Source organism: Delphinapterus leucas, chromosome 18, assembly GCF_059928025.1.
Source record: "Delphinapterus leucas isolate spDelLeu-1000000601 "Yukka" chromosome 18, BTC_Dleu_Yukka2, whole genome shotgun sequence".
Classification (NCBI taxonomy): domain Eukaryota; kingdom Metazoa; phylum Chordata; class Mammalia; order Artiodactyla; family Monodontidae; genus Delphinapterus; species Delphinapterus leucas.
Window position 1 is genome coordinate 12,282,441 of NC_143146.1, and position 23,685 is coordinate 12,306,125.

Consider the following 23,685-nt stretch of genomic DNA (forward strand, 5'->3'; position numbering starts at 1 on the left):
TATGGAGGATGGTTTAGGAAAATGAGCGGGTATTTTTCCTTTCTCCGCATTATGGAAATCAAAGCTGGATTTGCTATTTAGACTGGGTAGAAAACTGGTCTAGAGTCCTCGTCCTAAGCATAAGGCAATGACAAGGACTCCTGTTTATGACGGTGAAAAACGTCTTTATAGAGATCATTATAAACATAACAGGCAAAGGCTGAGTTGATTTTGTGGTTGATATTTTAAGTGGAGGTTTAACCTTGTAGACTTTCCAGAAAACCAGAGATAATAGGAGTTAGGCTTGTGTGCTTGGGTAACAGATGAGCCAGGGGCCAGTTGGATTTACTGGTCCAGGAATCTTAGCACCACTGATGTTCCTGAAGTGCAATGGGGAGGCACTGGAGGCTTTGGAGCCGAGGAGAGGCATGATATGACCTTTATTTTTACCGGAACACTCTGTTGAAAATAGACCAAGGCACCAAGGACAGAAGTGGGAAAACTAACTGGGAGGCCATTGCAGTGATTCAAGGGAGAGCTATTGTGTCTTGGATCTGGGGGGTTGGGTGGGGATGGGGGTGGACATGGGTGTACCGTGGAAGTGGTGAGAAGGTGTTGGATTCTGGGTATATTTTGAAGGTAGAGCCACAGGGGTTTGCTGACAGATCAGATACGGGATGAGGGAGTAAAAGTGAAGTCAGCGATGCCTCCGGGGTTCTTGACTTGAGCAACTGGGAAAATGGTATTGCCGTTTACTGAGACGGAAAATGCAATGAGAGGAGCAGGTTTTGGAGGGGAATCAAGAGCTCAGTTTTGAACAAATTAAGTTTGAGATGCCTACTAGATATTAACGTATAGACGTTTAGTAAGCACTTGGATATGGTCCAGACTCCAAAAAGAACTCTGTTGGAGATATAAATTTGAGAGTCATCAGTGCTGAATATTGATCTTACCAAAAATTACAGTACAGCTCTAATGGGAGGGCGAGGAAGAGAAAGTGTACATGTGCATGGCGGGGCGGTATGTAAGAAATGGAATCTTCATCTTTTATAGCAGGAAGTCAATGGTAGATCGCTAACCTGGAAAAAAAAATCAAGAAATAGCTGTATATGCTTCATAAGAAACAATCATCTCTATTACTTCTACTCAATATCTTAAATTTTTTCTTCCTCATCTTTTTTTGGGGGGGTATTTTTTTGAATTTATTTTAATTTATTTTTTAACAGCTTTGTTGAGATATGACTCACATACTATAAAATTCATCCATTTAAAGTGTAAAAACATAAGGGCAAGAGAGGAATAAAGATGCAGATGTAGAGAATGGACTTGAGGACATGGGGAAGGGGAAGGGGAAGCTGGGACAAAGTGAGAGAGTGTCATGGACATACACACACTACCAAATGTAAAACAGACGGCTAGTGGGAAGCAGCTGCATAGCACAGGGAGATCAGCTCGGTGCTTTGTGACCACCTGGAGGGGTGGGATAGGGAGGGTGGGAGGGAGGCTCAAGAGGGAGGGGATATGGGGATACATGTATACATACAGCTGATTGTTATACAGTAGAACCTAACACAGCATTGTAAAGCAATTATACTCCAATAAAGATGTTAAGAAAATTTTAAAAATAAAGTGTATAATTCCGTATCTTTTCGTATATTCTATCATTACAACCAACTTTAGAATTTTCATTAAGCCAAAAAGAAACCCTATACTGCTTAGCCATCAACCCCTAATCCCTCTATCCCTCTCTCCCAGCCCTAGGCAACGAATAATCTTATGTCTCTATAGACTTGCCTACTCTAAATGTTTCATATAAATGGACTCATAAAATATGTTATCCTCTGTAAGTGGCTTCTCTTACTTTGCTGTTTTGGGTGTTTTTTTTTTGATTCTTCTCCCCTTCTTCCCTAAGTTCTGTCCTTTCAAGCCCATCCCCAAGTTTCAGGTTCTTTGATCCCTACTTTGCAGAAGCCACTGTCATCCCTTCTGATGTTGTCTTTAGAAAATCCTGCCTTTGCTTGTGGCCCTCCAAGGCAAGACAGTACCTCCCTGTAACACCACCAATGATTGCTATCCAGCGCTTTGAATAAAGCAGAAACGCTCTGGGGAGTCCCTTCAGTCTTCCTCGAAGTACCTTGGGCTCTGCTTCCTGAAAGGTGGGCTGCCTGGTGATTTCAGCCTGCATTCCAGACAACTTAATTAAAGTTTATCAGCAGTTATCTCTTATCTGGCTGCAAATGATAAGGTATAGAGAGCTTTTGAGGAAAATCTGCAATGCATTTTATACTTTGGATTGGATTCTACAGCTTTATGAAATATTTCTATTCCCAAACTCCATTTTTATGTTTGAACAAGTGAAAGGGTTTTTTTTAAATTGAATTTTATAGATTCGATAGTAGTGCTTGTTTCCAAAGGCCTGTGGGTTACCCATGACAACAAAAACTTGTCCACACTGGCATTTGACGCAGTATGGAAACAGAGTGCTGAGCCTGTTTTCAACATATTTGGGTGTATCAGATGATGTTCTTTCAAAGAAATGGCCATCGTGTCCAGGGTACAGTCTTCCTCATAAAAAAAGTAAAACTAGAAAGAATTTTATTTTCCATACTTACAACATTTGGATTTTGATCCTTTATCCAAAGGGGTTTCTCTTAAGCTTTCAGAGCATAATTTATGGCATTTTGCAAAGAAAACCACTTCTTTAATACTTGAGGGCTTTTTACGTGCATTTATTACATGAATTAACTAACTACATAAACTGAGAAATAGTCCCATTTGCAATGCAAATATAGTATTCATACAAAAAAGGACAAAATCAAATGAAACCTTTCTTGATTTAAAGTACTTTAAAAAAATAAGGCTGTCAAATACTCCTTGTCTTAAAAGAGATACAATAAAGATGAAAGTTGGACAAAGGAAAACAATATCTTAAACCATAGCATATAAAAGGAACACTATACGGAATACACTTTATTCTAAGAAAAATGGGAGGCTATTGAAAGGCTTTTAGTATATGAGGGACGTGATTTGTTTTGCTATGTGAAGAATCTGTCAGGAGGGACCAGAGTCAAAGCAGAGCTGTCAGGTGGAGAAATTGTAGTGGTTTAGAGAGGTGCGTCTCAAATTTCATATACATGCAAATCACATGGGGTCTTATTAAATGGACATTTGGATTCAGTAGGTCTGGGATGGGGCCTGAGACACTGCATTTCTGACAGGCTCCCAGGTCAATAGGATGCTCTTGGTCATGGACCATACTTGAGTGGCCAGGGTTTAGAGTAGGGCAGTAACAGCAAAGACAGAGGAAATGGATGGACTTTAAAGCAATGTAGAGGATAGGATAATGGGACCAGCTGATTAACCAGGAGAAGGAGATGCAAGGGCCAGGGATTCTTGAGTGAGTGGGTTTGTGTGATCACATTAGTCAGTGCTGGGAACACAGGAGGAGAAGCAAGTTTGTGGGGGAAGATCTTGACCTTGGCAAACAACCAAATGGAAATCACAGGTGAATAGTTGGATTTACAAGTCTGGAGCCCAAAAGAGAGGGCCAGAGATATAAATTTGGGAGCCACCAGAATGACTAAATGGAATAATGGACCTAAGGGAGCAAAGAGGAGTAAGAGGATGAGGGCGCCTGGAACTGAGCCTTGAGAGCTTCCAGTATTTAAAGGTTTGGTGAAATAGATTGAGTCCACCGGGGAGAATAAGAAAGAGAAACCTAAAAGGTAAGAGGAAACCAAGAGATGCCAACGGAAGAGAAGGCTTCAAGAAGGCAACATAGTCAACAATGTCAGGTGCTGAAATGAAAAGATGAGAGACTTCAAATAGCCCATGAGATACATCTGCCTTGGTCATTGGCGAATTTAGTGCAGCTTCTGCAGAGCAGGGGGAATGTACACAGATCGGAGGGATCTGCTGAGTGGTGTGGGTGGACGCCAGATTGGGGGGATCTGGGAGGGGAGGATAAGGTAAGGAAGTAGAACACAGTTCCAAGAGGTTGTCTGTGGAGGGAGAGAGACAGTTGGCGTGGTAGCTGGAGCGGCACCTGGGGTCGAAGGGCGGTTGTGTTTGTATCTTTTAAAATAGAAGAGACATGAGTGTGTTTAAAAGCTGATGGGAAATATTGGACAAAGAGAAACTGATGACGTCGAATCGACAGGGAACAAGAAATAGCATAAGGTCACTGAAAAGAGAGGAGGGCTGGAGGAAATAGACTTAGATGTGGGGAAGGGCATGTCCCCTCTTGCAACAGGAAGAGAGGACTGGGGCCAATGCCAATAGCTTTGTGGACACGGAGGTGAGATACTGAGGGATTTCTCATCTGACGGCATCTGTTCTCCGTGAAGCAGGCGACGAGGTCATCTGCTAAGAGCGATGGGCCGGAATTGGGAAGAAAGGCCGCCTAGAGTTGCAGAGGTGGTCTACAGGGAGCGCTAGGGCCCCATCTGAGACCGGTGATCTTAGGTCTATAGCCAGTCCACCCCACAGTGAAATTTACACCGGGTGCTCTGCTTCCCAGGTGCCAGAGGGAGAAGATGGACATTTGGTTCATCTAGGATTAGAGACTTGCCAGGTGGGTATGCAAGAAAAGTCCAAAGAGATATAGAGTTTAGTTTAAGCTACTGAAAAGAACATTCTGTGGGCTATGGGGCCTGGGACACAGTAAGGTCCCCAAGAATTGTGTTTATTATTACAGAAGACAGACAATTCCTCGCCTCCCCCCAGCCGTCCATGGTTCCTGCCCGACCACCATCACCTACACATACAATTCCAACCCCTTTGTTCCCAAGATATTTGTACAGAATGTAGAGGGGCTTTTGGAGGTAGGTATGATTTTTTTTTATAGTTGGTCATTTTCCACTTGTTATGTGTCCCCACTTCATTATTATTTAGGAATGATTATAAAGCCTCAGAAGTTGGGTTCTTTGTTCAGGCGTTCAGTTTACCGCTGGAGTAATGTTATGTGCAACTAATTCTGAGTTTCAACAAATGATTCTACTTAAGAAAAGTAATCATCAGATGAGCCACGGTATGTAATTTATTATAATCATAATAATTTCTTAAGATCCCTTATGGAGAAAATCACATTTTTCTAAATATAGTTGCGCTTAAGGTCTTTTTTTTTCCTTTAAAGTGTTTTATTAATTACTAGTCTGTAAGGAATGCTGTTTGGTCTGCTAATCTGAAAATTAAAAGTTTCTACGGAGGAAGTAGATTTCAACACAAAGGTCACATTAGGAATGACTAGTGACAATACCAGGAACACGTTTTGGTACAAGAAATTAGGAAGTTGGGCAAATAATATAGCTTCTTTAAGGCTGAGTTTCTTCACCTGTAAAGTGAGAAAATTAGAAAATACAACTTCCAGTATTAAGTGCAATATTAACTGCTCTATCCAAATGGTAGCCACTAGCCACATGTGGCTACTTACATTTAAATTTATTAAATTAAATAAAATCTAAAATTCAGTTCATCAGTCACACTAGCCATGTCTCAAGTAATCAATACCATAGGCAAATAGTGACTACCCGGTTGCACAGCACAGACATAGAACCTTTCCCTCATTAGAGAAAGTTCTACTGCACTGCTCTGATCTCTGAGTCTAGTTTTAATACAATTGCAACAAAGGGAAGATGGTAAGATGCTTCCAGAAGTTATCATATTATAATTTTCCACTTAACCACAGTAGGACATTTCTAGAATATACCCACATCTCACCTGCCCCAAAGGACCAGGAGTGAATTGAAACAAGGTGGACCTATTGCAATGGAATAATCTCCAGGTGATGGAGAGACAATACATTCTAGACCCCTCCCACTTTCCTCCCCACCCTGCCTGTCTTCCTTTCCCACATTTTTTATTGAGTGCTAAGTCCTGAGTCAGCTACAGGTCCTGAGGCATAAACATGATTGGACCTGTCTGTTTGATCTGACAGAAAAACAGGTGATGATAATACAGTGTATTTGGTAAGGAATATGATAGAGGGATCCTTGAGGTTCTGTGGAACTCTACAGGAGGAATACATAACCCTAACAGAAGAGGCAAGGGAAAACCTTCCAGAAAGAGTGATACTTAAGGAAAGTAGTAAAGGATGTTTATGAGTTAAAATGATTTACAGGTTTGAACATTAATTATGACCCTATTAAAATGCAACAGTGAAGAAAAGAGAAATTTGAGGAAAATCAATAGCAAGTAGTTTTTGATATCATTAGTGTTACAAACTCTCTGTGGTACGCATAATTTGCAGAGGCACTATTAAAATAAAACCCATCCATTCTGAAGGGTTACCTGCCTAACTCAGTCTTTTTTTTTTTTTTTTTTTTGGCGGTACGCGGGCCTCTCACTGTTGTGGCCTCTCCCATTGCGGAGCACAGGCTCCGGATGCGCAGGTTCAGTGGCCATGGCTCATGGGCCCAGCTGCTCCGTGGCATGTGGGACCCTCCCGGACCGGGGCACGAACCCGCGTCCCCTGCATCGGCAGGCGGACTCTCAACCACTGCGCCACCAGGAAAGCCCAACTCAGTCTTTTTAGTTGCTTCCTCCTTTGTATTAAAAGGACAGTGAGTTGATTCTGCTCATAGAGACCCATTCCCTTACCCAATTGCATTTCTCAAGACTACCACTGTTTCAATAAAAGTTGCATCTCAAATCTCCTCGTTTCTCAGACCAAAATTCTTGGAGTTATTCTTGACTCCTCTATTTTTTTTGCACTCCATGTCTATTCCCTTAACATCCTATTGTCTTTGCCTTCAAAATATATCCAGAATTATATCCCTTTTCTCTTTTCCTTGTAATACCTTCGCGATCCAAACCACTATCATGTCCTGCTGAGAGAATAGCAAGAGTCTTCTCATGGTCTTGTCCACAATTGCCTTTTCACCATCAATTCTCCACTCAGAAGCCAGAAAAATGCATTTAAAACTTAAGTCAGATCCTATCATGCCTCTGTTCCAAACTCTCCATTTTACAAAGACAAATGCGAAAGTCCTCATCATGGACCACAAGTCCCTACGTGACCAGCTCCAACCTACTTCATCTCTTACATTCCCTCTTGCCTACTCATCCTGCTTCTGCCACACTGGCCTTGCTACTTCAGGCATGGTCCAAGCACACTCCCTCTTCTGGGACTGCTCAAAAGCCACATGGATCACTTACTCCCTCACTTCATCCAGGTGTCTGTCCAAGTGTCCTCAAACACAGAGGCCTTCCTTGTGCATCTAGCCTATGTAAAATAAGATGCTCTGTACCGTGAGCTCCACCATCATTCCTTATCCTTACTCTGCTTTGTTTTTCCTTCACCGCACTTATCACCACTTGATGTATTATATATTTGTTTACTAGAATGTGAACTCCATGAGAGCATACATTTCGTTTTGTTTACTGCAATAGCCCAGTCTCTTATTCAGAGTCTGACCTATGCATGTACAGTTCACAATTGTTAATGGAGGAGTGAATGGCATTTACTCTATCACGTTTCATCTATAATTATATGACCTGCATAGACTGTGAGGCCCTGAAGACATGATTACATATATTATTCCCAGCCACCAGCCCACTATGTGGAAAGTAAATTCACTATAAAAGAAGTTCCTTGAATGTATCTCCCTCCTTATATGGAAAACTATAGGATCATAGATGCAAAATGAATCTTAAGAGGTGTTCTGGTCTACAGCCATGCCCTTGGGAAGACCACACTTAACACTTACTCTATTTTGAAAGGCCACCCGGAGAGAAGAATCCGTCATTTTCTCTATTTAACTACTTTTAGTTCTAGGATATTCTTAAGCCAAATCTAAATCTCATTTTCTTTTATCTTGGGATCAGAAGAATTTTAATAAATAAAACTGGTTGGTTATACATCAATTATACCTCAATTAAAAACAAAAACAACCCCCCCCCAAAAAAACTGGTCAGTATTTTTTTTCTTTTTCTTTCTTTTATTTTATGTGGCAGGTGGGCTCCTTAGTTGTGGCATGCGAACTCTTAGTTGCGGCATGCATGTGGGATCTAGTTCCCTGACCAGGTATTGAACCCGGGCCCTTGCATTGGGAGTGTGGAGTCTTATCCACTGTGCCAACAGGGAAGTCCCCTCTAATCAGTTTTTAAACCCACCAATTTAAAAAAATGTCAATTATATTTTTTATTTCTAGAATTTTTTACTTGATTTATTTTTTATAGCTTCCAGTTTTCTAGAAAATTCTCCATCTTTTCATTTAATTTCTTGACAATATTAGTTATATTTATTTTAATGTTCATTCTGATCACTGAGATAGCTCCTATGAGTATTTTTTTTGTATATTTCTTCTCTTGGTTTTCTGTCAAGTCTTGCCTTCTTGTATGCCTAGTTATATTCTATAAGTTCTATTTCACTATACCTGGTTATTTTTTTTATTGAGGGCCATACGTTGTTTATGAAAAAAATGTAGAGATGGTTTGAGACTCTAAATGATGGTATCTACCTCAGAAAGGATTTATGTTTACTTCTGGCACGGAGCAAGGCTAGGACAGAACATCTTAGGCTAATTTATTGAGCTGATTTGAAGCTAGACTTAATCCTTGTGAGATTTAGGCTATTTCTGATTCACCCTTATTCTTAGGAGGTAGTGCTTCTGTGGTCCCAATCAAAAGTCTGGATTGGGGCTTTCCTGGTGGCACAGTGGTTGAGAGTCCGCCTGCCAATGCAGCAGACACGCGTTCGTGCCCCGGTCCGGGAAGATCCCACATGCCGTGGAGCGGCTGGGCCCGTGAGCCATGGCCGCTGGGCCTGTGCATCCGGAGCCTGTGCTCCACAACGGGAGAGGCCACAACAGTAAGAGGCCTGCGTACCGCAAAAAAAAAAAAAAAAAAAAAAAAAAAAAAAAGTTTGGATTGTTGCCAGAATTTCTCTTCCTAAGAGGGCACTGAAATCTAAACTTTGCCCTCCCGGCCCTGTGGAAGTGCCAAGCCTCTGTTTTGCTCTTTTGCCACTAAATTGTCTCTTCCAAATTAGCCATTGCCTCAAGAAGAAAAGCAGCTCCAAATGCCAGGTTCACCTCTCTTGGCTTCTCTTTCCTCTGGATCTTGGCTCTACAAATTGCCTTGCTAGTTCTCTGACAACTTCCAACACATGGGATTTTTGTCTTCTTTATTAATTCATCTAGTAATTAATTTGTCTAGCTTTTCTAGTCATTCTTAACGGCTGATTGTTCTGAAATAACCTGGTGAGCCATTGCCAGGAGCAGAATTCTACTTATATTCTAATGAAAAATGTTATGTCACACCTCCATTCCTATAACTTACTTTTCTCACTTATCCTTATGTGAACCATGTATAGCTTTAATAAACATGTCAGTATTCATTTACACAATAGCTTAAAATCACTACATAGGATGTATACCATTCTAAGAGTCAATCATGATTTTTTAGACAAACTCTTATAATTGTTTTTTCCCTATTATAAACAGCAATAGGATGCGCCTCTTCATATACACTTTCCTAAGTAGTTGTAATTATTCCCTAATTATAACATCTTGAAATAAAATATTTTATTTGAAATAAAAATGTTAAAGTATGACTATTTTAAGGTTTTTGTTATATTACTAAAGATCCCTCTAGGAAAATCAAACCAATTTACACTTCCACCAGCAGTGTGTAAATGCCAGTTTCCTTATATTCTTAAGCACTTTCTAAATCATGGAATTTTAATTTCTAAAGTCACCTGTGTCTGACATAAATAAGTATTTATTATATGATTCATCTACTTTCCCGTACCAGGAACACTCTTGGGATTACAAGAGAAAGAAACTAAACTTGGACCCTGACCTTACTTCTGACCTCATGGTTCTTCACAGATACTCTATGACTCTCTTTTTATTATGAAGGTTTACTGATAATGTTCCCAGAAGGCCTGAATCCTCCATATGGAAATTGGCCTCCTCGTGTTCTCACCAGTTATATATGTATTTTGGACCCTGCCTTTATCTTTAACTACAGTCGAGTGTTATGGACTTATTTAAAATACGTAGTCCAGGATAGCTCCTTGGTCTCAACTCTACCTAGCCATGCGGTGTGGCTATAGTTTCCTCTTCCTTCTTCCTGTACTTCCCTGAACTTGTGCTGCTTGAACTCCATTCAGTGGTCGGACCACTCACGCAACTCACCGAGGTCACTCATCCAGATCAGGGCGCAACAGACCATGGCCCGGGGACAAATCTGGCCTGCCAGCTGCGTTTGTAAACATTTCCGTGAACACATTCATCCTAGGTCGTATGCATATTATCCGTGCTGCTCGGCTGACACAACAGTGGAACTAAGTAACTGTGACCAAGGTCACATGGTCCACAAACCTACAATATCGACCATTCGGCCCTTTACAGGAAAAGTCTGCCAACCACTGATCCATATACCTTTGTAAGAAGGGTCTGAACTTAGTAAGAGATTTCCCCGCTACTAGATTAAGCGGCTGTACAGAGCAAACCTCCAATCCCCCCGCCCCAGCGGGCATAGGACTCTTACCTGCTCAGTGTCATTTTATTTAGGGTACAGTTCCCCCCAACCCGTGCCTTGAAACTGTCGTCTGTCCCTGGATTCTGATCTGAATCTGGCTGAGTTGTTACCTCTTATGATTTAGGACCTGGATCATGTGTAGACTTTGGACTCAGTAGGCATAGAGGATGAAAATTTATGAAATCCACATCTACAGAGAGAAGTGTAGCATTTGTATGGCACACTGGTCTGGACAGAAGAGGGTGCTTCTCACCAGAGGCCCCTGGTCTGGGGCTCTGGGTGCCTTGGCACTGCCCAGAGGCTAGTACCTTCGGGCATGGACAGCTGCCATACTGATATGCCACCGCCCAACACTTAGGAGGCTGTTGGTACAAAAAGGCCAGAAAATGGAATGAAAAGGTAACCGCTAGTATGTTCTCTGTATCTGTGAGTGTGCTTCTTTCATGTTATATTCACTAGTTTCTTGTATTTTTTAGATTCCACATATGTGATATCATACAGTATTTATCTTTTTCTGGCTGACTTATTTCACTGAACATGAGGCCCTCCAAGTCCATCCATGTTGCTGTGAATGGTAAAATTTCGTTCTTTTTTTATGACTGACTAGTACTCCATTGTGTGTGTGTGTGTGTGTGTGTGTGCGTGTGTATACATGGATATACATATATATGTATATATACACACACACCACATCTTCTTTATCCATTCTTCTGTTGATGGACACGTAGGTTGTTGCTATGTCTTGGCTACTGTAAATATGCTGCTATGAACATTGGGGTGCAAGTATCTTTTCAAATGAGTGTTTTTGTTTTTTTTGGATATATACCCAGGAGTGGAATTGCTGGGTCATATGGTAGTTCTATTTTTAAAACTTAACATTTAGATATAGATTTAACATTTAGATGTAGCTGGGCTGTGAAAAGCCACATCTAGACTTGACAAAGAGGAATACATATTCTCCAGAGTGTCTGGACTAGGAAATGGATGGGCTAACTAGACGGTACTTGGGCTGAACTGCTTTGGGGAAGAGGTAAGTACATGGATGGATACGCATAGGTTGGCTGTATCATGTTGGGGGGCAGTACAGAAGAAATTATATGTATGGAAAAAGAGAATGTGTGTGTGCGCACAAGTGTATGTATGTGTGTATATGTCTGCGTACATGCCTGTGCTGGTCAGTCAAGGGCTGGAATGTATCAGGCCAGGAGTCTTTTTTCTGTTGGGAAACTGCCCCTTCCATGTTGCATGCTTTGTGGATTGGACTCTTCCACCTCTGTGTCTCCTTGTCCTCTGTGGGGAGGAAGATCTCCGCGTCTTACTCTTCCGCCATCTTCCTCAACTCCCTCCTTGTCCTCTGGTCACAAGAATGCACATGCACTAATTTGTGTTCCTCCACTAGATGTGGCCTAGGGACACTGGGTAAGAGAAAGTCACTCTTTCTGGGGTCGCAAAGACTGTATAGAGTGACTCTTGTCATCACACAGGGAGGACTCATATGCAGATGAAGCCATGCAGAGGTTAGCAGGAGTGACAGACATAGAAAGACAGAGTTCTGATTTTATCATTGAACCCACCCTCCTGGACTTACCCATGCCTGACTTAGCCAAGCTTGGATTTCCGTCACTGAGCTAAAATTTCCCCTTTTTGCTATGGAGGTTTGAGCTAGATTTTTGTCACTTGTTATTCAAGGATCTCTGACTAATAGTATCACTAACATAGCTTCTTAGGAAAGCAAATATATCTGGGCTGGAAAATCAAGGTATGGGACTACCTGCTTATCCTTTTGCCGGCAAAGTCTTGATGACAGGGTGGTGTAAGGCCAGTATTTTCACGAGGATTCCAAGTACACTTGGTTCTGTGCATTTCGGAACTAGGGCCCGCAACCACTGCCTGCAGCTCATGGGCACATTTTGTCTTTGTGCGGTTATACAATGTTCCGTAAGCACAGCATTCCCTAGATCTGCTTGAAGTGAAAATTAAAATCATTTTCTACAATTTATCTTCTGTGTCAGAAAACAGGGCCAAGGGCTTTTAAGAACTGGTGCTGCAGCTCCGTGACTGTGGGATGAATGACATCACCCTTCTGGGGATGATTTCATTTATGCCCTTTCTGAATACTCTGAAAGCAAACCCAGCCTTGGGAGAGAGGGAAATACACACACACAGCGCTTGATGAGTCTTTGTGTACGGAAGCCTCTATAAGCTGATTGGCGGGGTCAAGCGGCCACTATTCAGAGGGTGACAAGCTCTGTTATCTGGCTCTCTGCCAGGCAAAATTGCACATGAGAATTTTTCTAGTGAGGCTGTTCCAGTGAGTCCTTCTGAAGAGACTAAGCCTCCCTGTTGTGAGCCCCTAGAACTGTCACGCCAGGAACACACAACAGAAAGTCCCCTGGTCTGCTGTGGGCTCAGACTCCAACCCTCCTGGTGAACTGCACCTCCAGGTGCAGTGATACTCACGGGTGAAGGAGGCACTAAAAAGAAAAACAGACCTTATTAAAGCACAACCTTTTGGCTTAAATGAGTGCTTACTACTTTTAGTGAACTCCCTGCAAAATATACTGAACTTTTTTTTGTGGTAGGTATTGCCACGTATTCCAGATGATTTCTTCTCATTAGAAATATTTTACCAAGCAAACACCTAGCTCTGCTCTCAGCTGTCCAGTGATTGGAGATGAGTGCTCTGGTTTCTATGCAGGATCAAGTTTAGGGACTACGCCCAAGGAAATATGAAGCAATGCTTCTGAGCAGAAATGTGAAATTCGAAGTGTGTAGAAAGGCCTTGGGAGAAGAAAAAGGGAGTTCTTGTTCATGGAGCTAAGCCTGGAGGAGCCAGTTAAAGTTGGTGACCAGAAGTGCATTTACAGTGAGAAGGGTGTGTTATGGGCTGAATCGTGTCCCCTGACCCCATTCATATGTTAAAATCTTGATCTGAAGTATCTTAGAATGTGACTGTATTTGGAGATAGTCTTTAAAGAGGTAATTAACATTGAAGTCATTAGGGTGAACCCTAATCAAATATGATGAGCGTTCTTATAAGGAGAGAACAGGACACAGACACACAGACATACATACACAGACACATAGGGAAGACCATGTGAGGACACAGGGAGAAAATGGCCAGCCACAAGCCAAGGAGAGAGGCCTCAGAAGAAACCCATCCTGCTGACACCTTGATCTTGGACTTCTAGCTTCCAAAAGACTGTGAGGAAATAAATTTTTGTTGTTTAAGTCACCTAGTCCGTGGTACTTTGTAATGGCATCCCTAGGAAACAAAGGCAGATTGACTTAGAGCAATATTGCTGCGAGGGCTTGCCCTCTGAGCCCGGCATCCACAGAATGATACATCATTTGCACCATTCTTCAATGGTAGCTGGATCTTTTCCTAAGGCTTTAGCATATACTTTCTCGCTGTCACGTCATCCAACTGTGACTAGACATGCTTCTTTATGCTGGTCTTAATTATCTGTCTTCCTCTTTTGTGTCTTCACCTGCTTAACATGTGTAGAAATTTGTTAAGCCTTCTGTTAGTTACTTATCCAAACTACTCATATTTCTCTTTAAAGTTCACCAATGTAAGTCCCTTTCTTTAATCTGTACATTTAAATTGCTAATGTGCTACTTGTCTAGCTGTTCTTTATAAAGTGGCATTTGGGGGTGTTTATCTTTTCAACTCAGAAGGAGAAGTGAAGGGACTGATTGTTGAATTCTTGTTTTCGGCTGAGCTTTTCGAGCTCTGCTGAGACTATGAGCTGGCTTAGGGGAAGTCAAACACAAGGGCTCTATATTTGGAGGGGTATGCAAACGTCCTCTGTGGTCCCGAGTATATGTGAGAGCACAATGCATTGCCCAATTCGTGTCTTTAATCAACACAAAAGACAAAGAGGGTCAGGGGATGAAAATAATTCCATGGGTTAGTAAGCATCTCCATGGAGACCAGGAAATGCATAATCTCTATGGAGACCCTCAAAATCTCTCCTTCTGAAATTATAGTAGTGTATGATCTGTTGTAACTGTAATTGAGAGTGGAGGGAAAGTGACAAGAGGAAGAGGATGAGAGGATAATCCTTGTCTTTCCTTAGTGGAAATCATGGCTAGTGTGGCTCTAATTTTAAGCAATTGGTATTGTAAGATTCTGAAATTAGGATTCTGGGAGACCATGTCACCAAGGGTGGGATGAGGCATGTGAGGATCCAGTTGTTTATATGCCCAGCGCTGAAGTAGATGTCTGACATAAATTGGCATTCAAAAAATGTGTTAATATCTGAATGAATGTAATGAACAATTGGGCAGGATCTCATCATTAGCTCAGGCCCTGTCAATCATCTCTGCTCTGCTAAAACAAAGGGAGAGGGCTACTGTCAGGGCCATACTGGGTACTGTCTGCATATGACTGAGCAGAGCCAGTAACTCCTGTTTTCTCTTTTCTCTTTCAAGGAGAATGCTGCTCAATTGTATAAATATGGTCAAAGGGGGAAATGAAGTTTAGTTGTGGTGAGGAGATAAACAGGGTATAGGGAAACAGACCAGCTAATGAATGCAAGTCACTGTGTCCAGATAAATCCCATCCTATTGTAACCTACGTGTTCTTAGCCCTACTAGCCTCTGGATACAAAGTGGGATTCTGAATACTTTTTATGCCCAGATTATTATGCTTCAATGGCCCCCGTGGCTCCTTTGTTGGAAATTAGCCTACTGCAAAGTGGGCCCAAAGGTTTTTTGAGTTTCCTATGGTACTGCCTTAGATCAGTGCCCAGACATTTCTGTCCACTTGTCCTGTTTCTTCCTCATCTTGCTGCCATGTTATTGGCCTGACGGCTGACGCTAAGGAGAGACCTCTTAGCATGATGGTCTCTATTGGATGACTACTGATTTAAAAAATCATCTTTAATTCCAGAGATAGACACTGTTAAGTCTTGGTGTATATATAGATAGTTCCAGGTTTTCCTCTATTTATTTACACATAAAATTATATATATGTATGTGATATATATTTAAATATAACTTCATACATATGAAGTAGCTTAAGATCAGACTATACATACTGCTTTGTACCCTCCATTTCCTTAACAATATATAATGAAAATATTTTTCCATGTTACTAAATATTGAAGTACATCATTTTAAATGACTGTATGAATATATTATCATTTAAGTAACAATCTCTGTTAGACTTTTAATCTGTTCCCAGTTTTCCCATGACCATAAATATCACCGCATCACATCTTTTTTTATCCATTCTCCTGTACTTCTCGGTTGTTTCCTTAGGATATGTTATTGTAAGTAAAATTCCTGGGTTGAAGATGATGAACTTTTAATATTCATGCTCTTGCCTGTTTTGCCATCCATCTCTTTATGTACCCATTTTTTTGGTACACAAAATTTACACAAGCTGGTGAGCTCTTAAGGATCAGGGTTCATGCTTTCTTTAACGTTGTATCTGCCATATTCTCTTCATAGTACTTGGGGGTGGCAGGGCTTCAGGACTCAGTGAAGACAGTGCACCAGTGACAACCATGAAGGTATCTGAAAGTGTCCTGGAGGATGCTGCGGAAAAACATGCATATTTCCAAAGGGAAAGTAGGGATTGCGTTTTAGCACCTCGCTCCTTGTCTGATCCAGAGCACACGAGGGCACTCTGAATACAGTGACACTTCATAGAATAAACACTCCTTACTTTGGTGGAGGACTTTTTAGGTTCTTCCAATAGTCTGTGAACTCTCAGGGGCTCATTTTTGTACGTCCAACCTTGCCCAGCCGTGGTGCAACGAGGGCATTCATGGGCATGAATGAGATGCCGGGGTCCTAGCAACCTGGGAAGCAGATCACTTCAGTGGCTGCCACTGTTTGTCGTTGTAAATAAAATACTACTTTCTGGAGGCAGCACTGACTCATTCCTTCTTATTTCTTTCCTCTGCAGTTGGAGGAGAGGTGGCTAAAAGGTGGAGGCAGCCGAAAGAGCGGGAGAGGGTCAGGGGTAAGTCTAGACACGGTTTCCTTCCATTGTCTTCCCTTCCTCCTTGCCCCTCCCTCACCCATTTTCCCTTCTCGCTGGTGGACGCCCCCGCCTTGGTCCGGAGCCCAGAGATGGTGGGGTTCAACCCCCCTCGCTTTTTAGCTAAGTTTACAGCTCCTAGCATTCCAAGCGGGGTGTTTTCCAGTAGCCAAAGCACCGGGAATTAACAGCTCTCGGCCTCCCCTCCGGCTTTCCTCCTTGGGTTGGCTGGAAACTTCACCCAGACACCGAAGAAGCTCCGCCCCGGTAGTTTTGAACCGGCCACTGGCTGAGGCTCCGCTGGGCACTATCCCTCCCGAGGTCCCCCTGCCCGAGGCTCTGCCCTCTGGAAGGTCGCCTGGAGCCCGCTGCCCCGGGACCAGGCGGAGAGGGGTGGGCTGGCGTGGAGGGCAGGAGAGAGGTGGTAGAGTAAGACCTGGTACTCACAGCGCCCTCACCGCCCAGACCCGCTGGGCGCCCGACCGGCCCGTACTTGGGGGGCGGGATGGGCACGTGGCCCACCCCCGGCTCGGACCGGTCCCCGCGCTCCACTGGCCGGGGGGTCGCATCAACTGAGGCCCCCTCCCCGCACCCGTCCGCGCGCCCACCTCCCCGCTCCGCTCCGCCCCGCCCCGGCGGCTGCGAGGCGGTGCAGCCCGCCGGAGACGCGCGGACCTCCACCCGCTCCGGCAGGTTGCGGCGCAGGCGGCGGCGCAGGCGGCTGCGGCCTAGGGCGCCGGGCGGCCGCGAGCCTCCTCCCCCTCCCGGAAGCGCGGGGCGGGGTCCCCGGCCGGGCCGCGGGGGCGGGCGCGGGGGCCGGGCCGGGGCGGGGCGCGCTCCGGGCTCGGCGCTCGCGGGCTCGGCCGGCTGTGCCCGTCCACTCCGGCTCCAGGCGGCCAGCGCTCGGGCCCAGGCCGCCAGGTTCCAGCCGAGCAGCAGCAGCAGCAGTAGCGGCGGCAGCTCGCGGGGAGACCCCGCGCTCCTGGCAACCCCTCCCCAGTGCGGTGCATGGAGACGAGGCCCTCCGCTCGCCCCTGAGCCCGCCGCCCGGCCCGGGACCCGCGGGGGCTGGGGTGGCCTCGGGCTCCGGCCGGCCCCGCCGCCCGAGGGCTGCGCGCGGCCCGCGGGCCTCGTCGCCCGCGCGGATCGCCGCGGCCCGGCCGTCCCGTCCCAGGAAGTGGCCGTCCTGACCGCCATGGCTCACTCCCCGGTGCAGTCGGGCCTGCCCGGCATGCAGGTAGGCAGGGACCGGGCCGCCGAGGGGAGGGAGGGATGCGCGGGCCGGGGCGGAAGCGGGGAACTTGGCGGTGTAAACACGGCCCCCCCCCCACGCTGCACCTTCCGGGGTCGCGCCGGCCTCCCGCGTCGTGCTCGCAGCGCCCTGGGTGCCCTGCCCAGCGGACACGGGTGCGTGTGTGCAGGGGCCTGGGGGCCGCGGCCCGGAGGCGGCCCTCGCCGGCCGGGAGTCGCGGCGATCGAGCGGGGGGATGTGGGGCTGCCGGCCGCTGCGCCCTCCTCGCTTCCCTCTCCCCCTGGGGCCTCCCGAGCCGCAGGCCCCGCGCCGGCCCATTCCCGGGGAGAAGTGATGTGGAGAAATGCCCTCGGAGGCCCGGCTCGCTCTCAGGGCCCCGGCGCGGGCGGGGGGCGGTGAAGGCCCGGGTTCCCCTCGGCGAGGGGGCGGTAAAGTTGAGGGGCGGGGGAGGGCCTCGGGCGCGCCACGGCTAGTCCCGGGCCCGGAGGGCGGAGGAGGAGGCAGGGCGGGGTGGAGGAAGGTGCCACAGCCAGCTCCACTTCCAGCGCGTCTGTTCCCCGCGTTTCCTCCCGGTGCAGATGGAGGGGAAAGTGCGAGCCTTCAACCCTTCTGGAAGAAGGAACCGATGGCACAGCGTGCACTCGAGTGTGGATCCCGGGACTCAGGGCTTTGGCTTGGAGTCTTGATTGGATCCAGCTGAGTCCCTTCCCAGAAATCCTCTCCGTTGCCACTTTGTGGCCTCTTGGCCTCCCAGTGACTTTTTTTGGAGTGGGGTAAAGGGGGAGAAGTTGAATTTCAAATTTACACGGATGCTTTAAGGTTTTTCGCCATCGGGGACTGTTTTTAGCCCTTTGAAAGATAAAACCACTGTCCTTCTTGGCTAATTTGTAATGTTTGTAAGCGCGTAAATGGGGGCAAAATGTTTGGGATTAAAATCTGACGGTACAGCTAGGGAATGTCTTTAAAGTTTGGCTCTCCCGGGTTAGCCGAGTAAGGGAGCAGAGGAGCTTTAAGAAAACAAACACAAGCATCCCAGTGCACTATTTATTTTACAGCGTTCTACGGGCTCATTTTCTCTCCCCTCCCCCACCTCACTCTTGAGGGCTGAGAAGTGCAGTATTCGGACCTGGACTCCATAGGAGCCGGGAATCTGCCCCCTCCTTAAAGAGAGAGCATTTCTCTCTTTCTCTCCCTCTAAATCTGAAAAAGAAAACTCGATTTCATTGTTCAGGTTTGATATTTAGAAAAATAAGAACACAGAGTTACCAGAATTGTAACCTCTTTAAAAAAAAATGTTGTAACAGTTAACATTAATAATTTGACGGTGCTTGAAGAAAACTGTCCTTGAATCTCACGTAAAGAGCTGTTAAACTCAACAACGCATTTAAAACCTAAGCTTCTGCTGACCACTAGGTAAAAATCAGATGTGGTTTCTTGGTATTTCCTAAAAATTCCTGCTTTGGTTTGAATTTAGAGACAGGAAGGCAGGGTGAACTGGGTAAATTATTTCTGACCAGTAGAGCAAGAAGGGCCTCTTGTAATGATTAAAAAATACATTTGCTGGGTACTTTCTTTAGACAGACTCTTATGCTGTTAATCAGGTTGTAATCTAGCACACTTGCCTCACTTAGAGCTTACCATGGAGGTATTCAGCTTTTGTGGAAAGCGAATCAGTTTAAAAAGGTACTTAAAGCCTCGCTGGCTGGTGCCCTGAAGTCAGTATCAGATGGTCACCAGGTGGTGTCTAGTCTCAACACTCCTTTTGTCCTCCCCTTTTAATTTTTTTCTTCAAGAGTGTGGGCCGGAATTCTTAAATCGTGGGAAAAGAAGGTACATTTCTTTTAATAATTGGGCCTCCCAAATGTATTTCCTAGGTAGTGTTACAAGGGAACTGTTTTTATTTTGCTTTCTCAGTGGAAAGGCTGATAAATTTTTGTTGGGTTGAAACAACCAAATTTTCAGCCGTTACAGTTTTAGGGTCACGAAGGTGGCTTCTGACAGAGTCATCCCTGTATTTAAGTGCATCTACACACTGTATGATGATTGTTTTTAGTGTGCCATTTGGGGAAGAACATTCCTTCCCTCTCCCTTCCACTCCAAAAGAAAAACAACCAGCACATTTATTTCCTGCCCAGGGAGGCCTTCCTCAGAGTTGTCGTTGAGGATTAAATTAAAGGCACACCTGCCTCCGACTGCTCTCCAGGCTAAAACAGGAGGAAAGAAGTACTAACCCTCCTGTGCTGTGTCCCGATACATCCCATAACCTCCCTTTTTTCGTCTCTCATTTCCTGATGAGGGTTCGTAAGGAGTTGGCTTAAAAATTTCAGAAAGACAGCAGAGTGAATTCAGGCAGCCTAGGCAAAGATGCTTAAAAAATAAACCTGAATGACAGCATAATTTCAGTGAAAACATCATTTTCATTGTCTTGCAAATCATTTTTATGCCTCTTGATTCTTATTGGTACTGCTTGAGGCATAGGTGTAATGTATGCCATTTTCTAGACGTGGAAACCAGCAGAGACTGAACTGACCAAGGTGAGATAGTGCCTTATGTGGCAAAGTTGTGATTGGAAACCAGGTCTTTCCTGCCCTCAGGACCCATTCTCTTACTCACCATGCTGTGTTATTGCTTTATTATTACTCTAGCAAACAGTAATGCTTTTTTCATTCCAACTTGGGTTTGCTGAAGAAATTAAAATACGGTATTTTATTTGTTCAGTCAGCAACCGTTATTGAACACTGTTGTGCTGGGTGCTCGGTGAGGGTTGATGACTGTAAATCTGAGTGAGTTATGAGTGATCCTGTTTAATAACCTTTTCATGAAGGCTGCCAGGGGCCTTTCCTCTTTTTTTTTTTTTTAAACCTCCCTCCCAGTTTCATATTAGCATGGGGGAAAAAAATAGAAATCATGAACTGAATGTAGTAACTACGAATAGACATAAAGAAATTCGGTTGAGTTGTGGATTTAACTACTCCCTGTCCTTCACTGAACATTTGTTGCTTCTCTCGATTTAATTCAGCTTCAGCTGGAGGCAGCAGCATCCATCAGCTTTTAGTTGCATAAGTTGTAATTTAAAAAGAATTAGATTTTAGTTTATAAGTTTCTATAACGGAATTTTATCAGTCACTTGAAACCTTTTCTGGACCGTGACCCATGTAAGAAATATATTTTACATCAAGACCTGAAAGTTAACGTTTCAGAAGACAGCCCTGATCCTCACTACTTGCGATGTACTGTTTGATGCATTTTATTAAGAAGAAAAAAAAGAGCTGTTGCAAAACTAAATTGATTTCACAGCTGACTGAATTACACTAATTTGATATGTAACATGTATGACAGGACCTGAGTTTAGCATGTTTTGAGGATGTCATATATGTAAGATATTCTCATATTTGAAAGTACAGACCGTTTACAGGAACAGCTGGAAAACGTAAAGTCTCTACTTTATTAACATCATCTTTGCGTTTCTCTGGCTGCTTGGAGAGACCTTTTGCTGAGAATGCCCCTCTGTGTGGGGAGAGAGAGAGACGTTTAATGGCCAGTTTGGGTGAGTTGGGAACTTTTCTCCAGTGCTCTTCCTTACCCTGGGGAAACCTGTGCGCTCTGGAAATCTGGGAGGTGAAGACAAACAGAAGGACAGCTGCATTTAATCTTGCCTGAAGAGCTCTGGTACTTTTTCCTCTGCGGGTGTGGACGTTCAGGGTATTTGTGAGGTGGTGGTCCAGCGTTGGACTGGGCGAGGAGCCGCGTCCTTGCGGCGCATTTCCCCAGCAGCCGCGGCAGGTGTAGGTGAGACCCTCCTCCTGGCCGGTGCTCAGGAGGTCAGCAGCCTAGCAAGGGCCGACTGGGGTGCTCTCCCCGAGAAGGTTCAGATGAGCCGGGGAGGTGTGCGCAGAGAGCAGGGCGCGGGGTGCGAGGGCGGACTCGCGGCGCCCAGCCGGGGCCCTGGAGCTGGAGGGGCGGCAGCCGGGGAGGGGGCCTGCGTTCCCCGCCGCCTAGGGCGGCGCACTGTCCGGACGCTGCTTCCTCCGGGCACGTGGTGGGCCAAGGTGGAAGGATGCTGGGAGCGCTGGCTGCTGCTGGGAAGGCGGCGGTGGCTCTCTGGGCGAGAGGCCCCCAGGATGGCGAGAGGAGGAGGCTGAAATGGTGGGAGGGTCTCGTGTCCACCTGCAGCGCAGGTGGACCTTTCAGCAAGGTTGCCTCAAACCTTGTAATGTGAACTCTTAGCCAACATTTTATACTTTATTAGTCTCCTTCACGCCCCTTGCTTTTGACCTTTTCCCATGCTCTATGCTATAAGGAAAATAAAGACACATTCTCTGTTATTGTTAGTAGCCTATATTTAAGGTGTTTTTTTTTTAAATACGCATTTCAAGACTTCATATTCCCTCTTCTCTATCACCAAAATTTAACAGTGTTAAGAATTTGTTTTGCTTAAAGTCAGTTTGGGAGGGGGAGGGTCGTCGGAAGATTAAAATAGAAAACACCTTGGAGGAGTCCAGGACATTTTGGTTCTAATCCCGTATCAGGGAATGTTCTTGATAGTATTTCGCATACAACCAGTGACCTTCAAGTAGAAATTGGTCGGATTAGACTTTTCTAGGCTGCTAACGCAGCACCGTGTGCCAGCGGAGGGTAGCTACGGGTACGTGGCATCGTTGCTTTCTTGTTCCTTTTTGTCATTTTTGTGGTCATCTTTGAGTTAACTCTTCTGGTGTGTGGAGCGGAGTTTACTTATTTGATGCGACTTGACGCGGCTTTTGAGTTGAACAGTTTCCCAGGACTTTGGTGCGAGATGCTGTGTGAGGAGTTTCTGAAGAAATGAGCCTGTTGGTAGCTGTTGCTTCTTCCTACTGTAATTTACAGCCACACCGAGGCCAGGGTCCAGGAGCCTGAGGATCTTTGGGCCGCGTTGCTCTCTTTTCGGGTGATTTCTCCCTGTGATTCAGAATTGCCTGCTGGGAAACTCCATACCTACAGGAAATGGACCACACCCAACCCAGTCCTGCTGTGGCTTTTTTTGGTGCTTGGGCTCAGCACTGTCATCATTAATGGAATCTTGTGGCGGGTATGAGCGCAGGAAATAGAAGTGGACTCTTACCCCTCTATTGCCACTCAGAGTCAAGCACTGTCATCCGACTGGTCGTTTCCCTGCCGTAAGTCCCGTTTTTTGCAGTGCAATACCTTTCAAACTCTCAGAGCTCAATGCTTTGAGAAGGGGAAAAACTAGAGCTCTTACAGCACCTGGCTCCTGGGGTGGAAGCCGCGTTCCCTAATCCTAAATGGCTCCCTGGTTTCCAAGATTTAGAGGAGGGAAAATAAGATGAGGTGTACCTTTGCTTGCGACAAGGCATAAAGCATCCTGGTTGTGTGTTACAAAGGCACTTGGTGTGCACCCCCCCCCGGGGGATGGCACTGTCCACTTACAGACCTTCCGTTATATTTTCAGGAGGGTCTTGGTCAATAGAAGGAGCCCTGTTGGTATCGGAATACATTGTGGGAACTTTTGGAGTTTTACATTAATGCTTACCAAATACGTAGCCCGTGTTTATCTTCCTGCCAAGTCTCTTCCTGTTTTTAAAAAGACTTTCTGGCCCTAAGATTTGAAAGGACCGTGTAGGTCCACATCCTTTGTCTTCTATTAATTACTTAGGATTTTTGTTTAGTTTTTATTTGAAAAGTTATGCACGTGGTGAGGGTTGTTGGGAGAGAGCAGTTCCTTGCCCTTGGCGTCCATTTCCTCCCCTCACCCCCTCCCAAGGCGGCCCCTTCCATCCTCTTTGCTGTCAGTTGTTGTTACTTCTTTGTTCACAAAGAGCATTTAAAAATCGCTGTTTCTTTTTTCCCTAGTTTCAGGCATTGTCAGTAGACTTCGGACCCTGAAGATGAGGATTTAGTTCTCGTGTCCTTGCCTCCTTCGCTGCTCCCGTGTCCCTCTCCTCCCTGTGCCCAGTGCACTTATGCTGGTGACTTC

General features: G+C 45.2%; 1 protein-coding gene across 4 annotated transcripts in view; it reads left to right on the plus strand.

The window, feature by feature from the left end:
• The first annotated feature begins 17,291 nt into the window (after positions 1–17,291).
• Positions 17,292–23,685, plus strand: part of STK24 (serine/threonine kinase 24) — a 101,357-nt gene continuing 94,963 nt past the window's right edge. For 2 of the 4 annotated variants that reach the window (XM_089899219.1, XM_089899220.1), the window contains exon 1: positions 17,507–17,696. Coding sequence is in view for 2 of the 4 variants with exons in the window: in XM_089899217.1 (XP_089755343.1) it covers positions 17,655–17,696 (42 nt within the window). In the remaining 2 variants the exon portion in view is untranslated. Of the gene's footprint in view, positions 17,697–23,685 lie in introns of all 4 variants that reach the window. The other 2 variants (XM_089899217.1, XM_022576902.2) reach the window with 2 other exon arrangements.